Source organism: Tripterygium wilfordii, chromosome 12, assembly GCF_013401445.1.
Source record: "Tripterygium wilfordii isolate XIE 37 chromosome 12, ASM1340144v1, whole genome shotgun sequence".
Taxonomy (NCBI): domain Eukaryota; kingdom Viridiplantae; phylum Streptophyta; class Magnoliopsida; order Celastrales; family Celastraceae; genus Tripterygium; species Tripterygium wilfordii.
The window spans coordinates 2,969,465-2,978,949 of record NC_052243.1 but is presented as its reverse complement, the minus strand read 5'-3'; the positions used below and the strand labels follow the sequence as shown (position 1 = coordinate 2,978,949).

The window sequence follows — 9,485 nt, the reverse complement described above, 5'->3', positions numbered from 1 at the left end:
CACCAAGATGATACACTATCTTTACCTCTCTAATTAATGACTCGGGTGTCAATATTGAAGAAAAATAACGCCATGTCAATTGACAACCGACATTATTCCGTTTACATTGCTTCCAGTTCAAAGCCGATAGCATCCACACAAAAAATGTTACATTCGAGCCCTTCAATAATCTATATAATTCATGACAGATTGTTTTACCGAAACTCAGCAATCTCAAACACCCGCGAAGTTCCATCAGCCGAAACAGAGATAAGGAAATCACAATTAGCGGACACAGACAGAGACAGAATGGCATCAGAATGCCCATGAAAAGTTTTCACACAATTGCCCGAGAGACTATCCCATATCCGCACTTTCCCACCCGCACATCCTGTGGCCACGTACCTAGATGCACCAAGCCATGTCAAGCATGTCACACCATCCTGCAAACAAGGAAAATTCAGATTTTGATAGAAACACAAGTTTTAACAACAGAATCAATAAATAATAAATGGTTAACACAAAGTTGATGTACGTTCAAGCGCCAACAGACCTCATGGTCACAAGTACAGCGAGGCATTGAATGATGCAAATCCCATATTATAAGCTTCTGATCCATGCTTCCAGTTGCTGCCCAAGGTGAACTGCATCGCAAGTTTGAAATCAAAGAATAACAAATTAACAGTCAGATCCGTCAAAATCTACACGACTTAAAAGCAGACAAATTTAGAACTTGTATGTTGTGCCACATGACAACAATAATTACAAAAAAAATCTTTACTACTTAAAAACATAAGAATTTAAAAAGGTAAACGTTGTGCCACATTAACATAATCCCACTCGAAGGAAAACGCCTTCGAAAATGCCAAATCAAGCTTGCAATCAAACTGCCCTTATTCTTCTCAGAAACAGTGCAAGAGTTAACATCAATGCGGGAAAAGAAATTTAAGGAGAGATGAGTACAGAACAAAAGCAAGCGCAAAAGGATTGTTTAACTGGCAATCCTGACAGATTGACAAAAAATAATGTACATTTGTTAAATTACTTGCCAAAAATCAAAGCTGACTTGGAAGTTGGAATTCTTATTCGTTAGGTTTATAGAATATTTGTTTGCATATGATATTAGGTTTACTTATATGTTAAACTTAAAATTTTTATTCAAAACTTTCTAACTTTAATTTCAAATTAGAAATCTATCTTTACTTTTAACTATGTTTCCTTCAACTTATGTTCGATGGTATCAACAATCATTACTCATTAGTATACAAATTAATGTTAGTGGATCTCATGCACGAGCTTCCCACGCATAGCACGAGCTCTCGGCTAGCGTAAGTTTAAATTGCAAGGATTGGAAACTAAATGCATGCTTTCCTCATCGGAAGGAGAAGCCATCAAATTTAACACGCAGATGAAGGATCATTCCTCTTTATTCTTTTTCCAGTTTTTGTTGGCCAAAATCAGTATTCCAGTCTTAAATTGTCGACTCATGCAGAAAACAGAGGGGGAGCAGGATAAAAGATTTCACAATATTATTCATACCTTGGGGCAAGCCCAACACATTCAATTGAATCTGAGTGAGAAGCAAGAGAACCAACAACCTGTAGAGAACAAGTTGATTAAGGCACGCATAAACCAAACTAAATAGGACAATTCCATCTATGACCAAACTAAATAAGCAGGTCAAAAGAAAACAAATAGGAGACCAAAATACACAAGTAGAATAGGAATTCTCACTATCCAGTCAAAATAATAATGATTATAGATTAAAACACAACTTGAGATAAACTAATGCAACAATAGTACAAACCTTTCCACTTGTTATATTTACAATGTGGACAGAACTATCCTTTGAACCAGTAAGAGCAAGTGCTGAATCAGAGCCTACTTCCATGCATGTCAAGCCTTCAGTGTGATATGGATGACCTATAGAAGAAATCAAAAGAGCGCACCAAAAAAAAAACCGACAAGCTTGCATCGAAGTGGGAAATGGGAAAGCCATAAATAAGATTTTCATAAATTGAAAAAGAGAAAGGAAAAAAAATCGTCTGAAGGTCTCTCACATCTTACCTCTTACAATATGAATGCTTTCGGCAGTTTTTGGATTCCATATCCTCAAAGATGCATCATCCGAACCAGTGCAGATAATTTTACCTTGAGCAAGCCAGAAAATGGGAAGAAAAAAAAAATTGAAAGTAAAAAACTTATCTTCTGATATAATAGTAATAAATGAAAACTGACAGCAAGATGAAGCATAGAATAGTACCATCAGGGGTAAAGTCACCACAAGTCACGCTACTAGCATGACCAGAGAACATATTAAGATAAGCACCAGTATCAGCGTTCCACATCCACACAGTGGAATCTTCAGAACCGGCCAAGACTAGATGTCCCCTTGGATGCCACCTCACCCACTGTGGAACAGCATGACAATTGAAAATTGTATTTTTTTATTAAAAAAAAAAAAACAGAACACCTAAATATATCTCACCTCAATGCCCCCTTCAGGACCTTCAAGTGCGCATTTGACATTTCCTGACACTGTATCCCAAACTTGAATAAGCCCATCCAACCCTCCAGATGCAAGCAACTGCCCATCAGTGCTAAAGGCCAAACTGGAGACAGAATCCTTATGGCCTGCCGACAAAATTTAGGAGCATCATTTAATAGATCAGAGATAAAAAAGATACAATCAACATTGTGCATGTTTTCACCATTTAGATGCAAGTATAGATACAGTGGTCTATGTGTTAAAAAAAGAGAGAGAAAAACACTAGACCAATAACAAAAACAAGAAGGCAAATGCACAGATTAACTAATCTCTAGTGCATATACCTTGGAGCTCTGAAGCCCAATTTCCTTCACCGATTCTCCATAGAAAGCCTTTGTCGTCTCCACCACCTGTTGCCACTAATGTGGGATCTGTTGGGCTGCAGACAACTGTGTAGACTTCACCTGTGAACAAAAGAACAGGCAAGATTTTGACACAACATATATTATTTTCATAAAAAATAAATCAATCCCAGATCCGGAAGCTATTTTTGCTCCAGTTCTATAATGAGGTAAGAAGATCAGTGGATTCACATAATGTACCATGGGGAGGTCTAATGTCTGAAATTTAGATGAAAAAAGATCTCTAAAGGATGAAATAAGGGGAGAGATACGCATAATCTAAATTTTTTTGGTACTCCGAAATAATAAACCAGAGACTTTGTCGTCATTGGCTTGACCTTATGGAATCTAAACAAAGCAACAGGAAGATAAAATAGTAGCCTCAAATTCAGTTTCAGCTCACTTTTGGGCAACTTCTGTACCTACAATTTTCGCTGTTCTAGTTGCTGTCAAAATGTAACAATCACAGAAAGTTTTTAACACAATTAAATTTTGGGTTTTGTGGAAGTCAGTTTTAAGTAAATTATATTTTCTCATGTTTAACCTTTTCTCAATTTAATCAACTTCTCAGAATCGTGAAAGCATACGGTTATGAATATGAATAAAAGTTACAAAGGCCTACCAGTATGGCCAGTGAATATGTGCACTGAATCATCAGCTTCCTCTGCAACCAAACATATATATCAATTCGTCATATGCAAAAACAATGCAAGCACACATAAAAATCGCATTTGTCTCCATCAGGAAACAATACTCGTACTGTCGTACACAAGCAACAGTCACAATGTTGGGTCTTTCTACCAAAAGTTTTGGCGAATATATGAACAATAAAGTAATTAACAGAACACTCTTCCCAAGACCCTGTTTATACAGTAGCATCCTATTCATGATACTAGAATCAGTTAATATACATGTAAAAATGAATTGGAGTAGATACAAAATTACAAACCCAAATTTTCAGCATCAGAGCCACCGTCATCCTCTGCATCAGGAAGATCTGTAACCACATGGTGGCAAGAAAATGTTAATAAAAGTTGTGTAACAACTAACAAGTATACAACAAGTTGACATTTGCACTGCTAAAAGAGTTTACATTCCAAACAAGAAAGAAGTCACACAGCTACATATCATGTTGCCAACAAATAACATACCACAAACTACTGCTTGGTAATAAACTCCATACACAACCAAGAAGAACACTCGATCAGGCATCAAATAAGTACTAATTGCATTAATTGGACGTAAGAAGGATCCAATCCTCCATAGACAAAAACAGAAAAACTCTCCTCAACACTGATCCAGATTTCAGTCGATAAGAAAACAAAAGGAAAAGTTTGTTTTTTCACATGCTAGATGAAAATACAAAATTGTAAGCGTGTGTTGCATTCATAGAGGAGGAGAGGACCTTCTTCATCAACAGTAACTTCGTGGATGATATCAGAATCGTCGAGGAAGACCTCGCCTTCATCGTCTTCGTTGTGTTGAGCCCGAGACGGATTGTTCATAGTCCTTTCTTGGAGTCAAGAGATGCGAAAGGGGGTTCAAATTTTGATTAATTCGACGATTTCAGACTTGTAATAATAGCTGAAGAGCTGAAACCCATAGGTAGATTAAAAGTAGTTGATACAAATATACAATCACAATTAAGAGATTTGGGTAAAGAAGTATTCCTAGAGTGTTAGATGCCATTCACTAACAACATTAATATAAATTGCAGCAAAATCACATAGGAATAATTGTTCTGAAATTCAAGCTCCAAAAGATTCAGTAAATCATGTAAACTCAAAACTCTCAGTATTGTAGCTGGAACTTGAAATTCAAAAGAGCCAGTAGATTACTTTATATCAGACCATACGAAAAGGTAAGATAAAGGATTCTCTCAGCAAGAACGATACATATTGAAATTCTTGATTTCGTGCTTATGGTAAAAGATGTAAAAATCGTACACTACCACTAGAGAAACAAACCACATACATACAAAGCTAAAGGTACATGGTGTTGACAGAAGTGCAAACAAATCGACCAAAATCGAAGACGAAGGAGATAACAACATACCTCTGTAACTGCGGACTATTGCAATTGTTCCTGTGGAGTACAGAAAGTATTTTTTGTGGACCTTGTGGTATTGCTAGGGTTGGAGTTCCAGCTTCTGTCGCAAAGGAGGAGAATAGGAAATATTCCTTAACGAACGGAAGAGCCACCTAAAACGACAATTGAATTTGCGTTTTGACGGACGTACTCAGCACTGCGTCTGTGTTTCTACTTTGGGTGATCGGGAAAAGTGAACGGTGTTGCGTTACTTGCGCACCTCCCATAATAAATATTTTACGATTTTTAAATATTAATCAATGAAGGAATTGTTTAATCATTTTTATTTTATTTTATTTTATTTTTTGGCCAGACCTTTATAGTTTCTCTGGCAGTGACACCCTCCATTACGGCAGAAGTTTTTTTTAATTTAAAATTTCCGAATTAATTTCAGTACTTTTTTCATTTATGATCTCTAGCCGATTTTCATATTTGTTGCTCCTTACTTGGGTTTTCTTTCGTGGTCTTATTCATGTCATATTGTCATGTCCAATGCTCGTGCCAATGATGATGTTACCTAGTGCTAAGCTGTATGATAATCATACTCTTTCAATAGGGTTTAATCATTGGCATGAGTTCACATATGAATTTTTCGTAGGCTTGTTTGGCAATGCGTAATTTACGGCCTAATATGCAGGCACAATAGATTTTTCCATTGTACATCCGAATAATAGTGACCGTGGGTCCACCGTACACAAAATTAGTGTGCGACTACTTGTTCACCAATGAGTGATGAACGAACCCATTTTGCACTATTTTGACTAAGACAAACAAAACCACCATACAAAATAGCAAAAACTGGGATTAAGGTTTATATCATGACGATTAACACCGTTTTAATAGCAACAATTCAGGCCCTAATTATTGGATTACTGCAAGTTAAGTTTAATCTCCATGACAATAATACCCATTCTTATTTCATGCACCATTTTTTGTATTATAGGCTCACCAATGAGTGATGGACACCCTTGATTTTTCCTTTCCCCTAAATATCACCATTATACATGCACACCATGAAGACTAAAAACCCTACTTCAGACTAGCTACAAAGAAAAATAGTATGGTGGTTTATAAGAAAATAAAGGAAGTGGCAGTTGGCACATGGCTGTTAGGTTTACACCAACACTTCAAAACAAGACCCCAGCCAAATATAGATTCTTAATTTTAATGCAAATCATAGCTTCTGAATATCTTTAGCACTCAAAACTCAAGAAAGAGGATGATACATTTTCTGTAATTCTAATGGAGGATATGAGGGATTGCCATGTCTCAAGTCAAAGAGATAACATTGTCTAGAACATCAATGGAAGATAAGAGGGATGACCATGTCTCCCCATCATCATCACCCCCAACACCACCATCACCCCTTCCAGTTAGTATAGGACCTGGTCACCAAAAGTACTTATTCTCACCATCTCCCTCCTCATCACCGCCCTTTTCGCCGCCATCTACCACGCATCCGTCCAACGAGAACCTCCCTCTCTTGCAAGAAGAATTGTCTCATTCTGCTGCTGCTGTTGCACATTCACCATCTGCATTTTCGCTGGATCGCAAAGACCCGGACCGAGTAGAACCTGAAAGTTCATGCCTCAAAGATCTGTAAGCAATTCCTTCCCCACATCAGCAAATTTTGTTACTTGTAAATAAAATACAATCTCAGCATCTTGCTTTTCAGTATGATCACATACAACTTTGAATGTAACCTACAGAGACCCTGTTACCTCAAGAGAGTGAGGTTTTTGGAAGCTTTTGACTGTTAGGTTATCACCCTAGCTAGGGTGTCTTTTACACCAGCAACCAGTCAAAAGCATGCAGACCTAACTACAATCAAGGTGTTTAGGGGTCAGACTATTCCAAACCATTTGACCTGCCTGATTGCAGGTTCAAATAAGTGCTATCCACATCTGCTTAGAAAAAATAAATAAATTATTCAGGACTCAAAGAACAGGGAAAAACAGAAAAAGATATTAAAAGCATAGCAGTATTTTGAACTCACATATTTCCTCCATGGAACACACAGGTTGGTGTGGATCTTACAGAAATGCTGCAGTTTTTGTTCCAAGATTCCTTGAAGGGAGAAACAGAATTTGAATTGTTGATTCACAAGAAATATTAGCTGTCGCAGCCGTTTAAACTCGAGTTCTTCATGCCTGACATGACAGGCAATTGTGACTTGTGAGTAAGTCTGCTGGCCATGAAGGTGACTGATACTAAGACTAACAATGTCATATGGATTTCATTTTCACCACTGCAATTCTCACCAATAACCCCCCTTCAATGTTCTTTCTCATCATTTTTCTGTTCTAAGATTTTTCAACCATAGTTTTTAAAAGGTGTATGCAGGCCTCTTGTCTAACAATTCATTCTTGTTTCTAACAGATTTATTATCCAATCTATGTAATACAGTAATAGTAAGATCATCCACAACCTATAGTTGCCTCTGATGAGAATCCAGGACATTCCTGGTTTCTCAAAATCAGGAAGAATCTTCTTATAACTCAAAACATCATAGTTCTGAAGAACAAATTGCAGGGACGTATTGTATGCCTGCAATTTTTGACGTGACAAACAATACTAGTAATGCCAGCGAGTTCATCACCATAGATGGAACTTACAGTGGCTTACGCGAACAGCCGAACAGACAAGATAAACAGCAAACATTTAACAGAAGGGAATAGAGGAAACAACCATTCTACTCTAAACATTGCCTAAAGCTCAAATACCATCAATGATAGAGGTATCCAACAATTTCCATAGATGGAACCAAACGCTACGTAAGAGACAGCAGAATAATATAGGGAAATTCCATAACTTAGCTTTGATCAATTTACAAAATAAAGGATTCAGTTGCAAAAATGAAGAATTGGAAACACACAAACAGACAATTATGACTGCATTTACCAACGAGACTGATAATTTCAACAAAATGAATTATCGCACCAATCTTCCAAGATTGTAAGGACTCCAAGATAGGTCAACATCACTGCTGATTTTGCTACCTCTGTTGCGCGTTTGGCCGCCCTCGGGGCTGCGGCAGCGTTGACCCGAGTTAGGGCTTCGTGACTCAGGGTCGCCGAGTTGCATGTTGCGGGGGTTGAAAGTCGAAGAAACTGATCAAAGTGACCACTTTGACTCGACCCGTTTAACTTTACCCTTTAAGTAAATGGGCCTAAAGCCCAATGGATTTATTGTTGGCCCCAACATGTATTTGGAATTTTTGGGAAGCCGAGAAAATTGTTGAAGGCTGTCTTTTTTTTTGAAATACCACAAAGAAATATGTTTTTCATTAGAATTAAACATTAAACATGCATATGTTTAACCCAATCGATTGTCAATAGAACCACCTCTCGTTGGTAAGACTGTCTTGTTTTAAATAACTAACAATATGTTGATATTCGTATAGGTGATCGAGGAGATCGATTTGACATTTTAGACACGTAGAGTTCTTGTCGGGTTTGTGATATCTTTTTGGCCTCTAGTATTTGATTTTTTTTAGGGGTTTAAACTTGTGGATATTTTGTCCTACATGCTTGTTGTTCTTTAAATTTCTTAAAAGTCATCCACATTGAGAATTATTTGTGCCTATTATATATCCTTATTATTTGTTTGCGTATCATAATCATAGTCGACCCTACCATGACATGTAGTGTATAAATGTGTTTTGAATTAGGGCTAGGTGAATCATAATATTTTTCATAAGATACTATTTTATCGAAGTCCAAGCCGCCCGGCTCTAATTAATAGTATTACATCAAGTGAGAGTTCTGGACAATTATTGGTTGTTATTACTTTATAAATCCTTTGCATAATATTTTCCATAGTGGGTGTTGGATACAGGTAAGGTGCATTGGATCTAAAAAAAAAAAGAAATTGCATGTATCAGATGTTGTAGTTCCTTGTGGGACACATCTTGTGGTATTGAGAAACAAAAATGATAAAAGATGTCAGTGATAATCATTCAAAAAACATCCTTGTGACACTCACATTTATTGGGTGTGATTTTCAATGGGTTCATTGCAATAATGTCACCATACCCAATAAATTAGTGTTACGCACTACTAGGATGCTTTTGAGATGGGGTGTTTATGGTATACGATGAACTTAAACAAACTGTAATAATGAAATCAATATGAAAGAACAACTTTACCATATTATCGATTAATCTGAAAAATATATTACCAATGAATAACAGCTATAACAGAAAATGAAATTGGAATGTGGAAAGCCAAGCGCAGAAAAATCTCTGTCTCCTTATAACTAAATCGCCTCCCCATCCCCACTGGTTTGCTTCGGGAATTATCAACGACAGCCTCCCAGGATAGAATGGCCTCAGCTCCGCATGGAATGGAAGCTTCACTCCGGACAACTTGCTCAAATGGCAACGACAGCTCTCAACTCTCTCAATGAATGCAAATGTTTTGTGCTTTGAAGGTGTGATTTGTGGATTGTACGGAGGCCTCTATTTATAGTGCTTGGGAGGAAGAAAATATTGGAACGAATTAGATTCGAGAGTAATCTACACAGATAAT

The 9,485-nt window shown here is 37.1% G+C and overlaps 2 protein-coding genes across 3 annotated transcripts; both read right to left on the bottom strand.

Annotated features, from left to right (window-relative positions):
* Positions 1 to 20: 20 nt before the first annotated feature.
* On the bottom strand, positions 21 to 5,102 carry LOC120010797 (angio-associated migratory cell protein-like). Of its 2 annotated transcripts, none has more exons than XM_038861659.1 (12): positions 4,924 to 5,102; positions 4,274 to 4,377; positions 3,818 to 3,865; positions 3,491 to 3,532; positions 2,812 to 2,931; positions 2,468 to 2,613; positions 2,243 to 2,390; positions 2,047 to 2,130; positions 1,787 to 1,902; positions 1,519 to 1,577; positions 533 to 623; positions 21 to 422 (listed from the first exon to the last, which is right to left on the bottom strand). In XM_038861659.1, exons 2-12 carry the CDS (start codon positions 4,371 to 4,373, stop codon positions 195 to 197), a joined length of 1,182 nt encoding a protein of 393 aa, XP_038717587.1. In that variant the 5' UTR covers positions 4,374 to 4,377; positions 4,924 to 5,102; the 3' UTR covers positions 21 to 194. The 2 variants fall into 2 exon arrangements, with proteins under 2 accessions (XP_038717587.1, XP_038717586.1); XM_038861658.1 differs by having other exon boundaries at positions 4,274 to 4,460; positions 4,924 to 5,100.
* Positions 5,103 to 6,004: 902 nt separating this feature from the next.
* Positions 6,005 to 9,230, bottom strand: LOC120010450. Its single transcript, XM_038861251.1, has 4 exons — positions 9,136 to 9,230; positions 7,897 to 8,109; positions 6,953 to 7,106; positions 6,005 to 6,530 (listed from the first exon to the last, which is right to left on the bottom strand). The coding sequence occupies exons 1-4, from the start codon at positions 9,228 to 9,230 to the stop codon at positions 6,405 to 6,407; spliced, it is 588 nt and encodes a 195-aa protein (XP_038717179.1). The 3' UTR covers positions 6,005 to 6,404.
* Between the last annotated feature and the right edge of the window lie 255 nt (positions 9,231 to 9,485).

Bases quoted from the DNA above. Each gene is read 5' to 3' on its own strand.
- LOC120010450 (XM_038861251.1), bottom strand. From the start codon at position 9,230: ATGGGGAGGCGATTTAGTTATAAGGAGACAGAGATTTTTCTGCGCTTG. The intron at 8,110-9,135 runs GTAATATATTTT...ATTTACTTAAAG, and splicing joins GTTATAGCTGTTATTCATTG to GGTAAAGTTAAACGGGTCGA. The intron at 7,107-7,896 runs GTGCGATAATTC...CTGTCATGTCAG, and splicing joins CTTACAATCTTGGAAGATTG to GCATGAAGAACTCGAGTTTA.
- LOC120010797 (XM_038861659.1), bottom strand. From the start codon at position 4,373: ATGAACAATCCGTCTCGGGCTCAACACAACGAAGACGATGAAGGCGAG. The intron at 3,866-4,273 runs GTCCTCTCCTCC...ATGTGGTTACAG, and splicing joins AGTTACTGTTGATGAAGAAG to ATCTTCCTGATGCAGAGGAT. The intron at 2,131-2,242 runs GTACTATTCTAT...GGCTTGCTCAAG, and splicing joins TGGTGACTTTACCCCTGATG to GTAAAATTATCTGCACTGGT.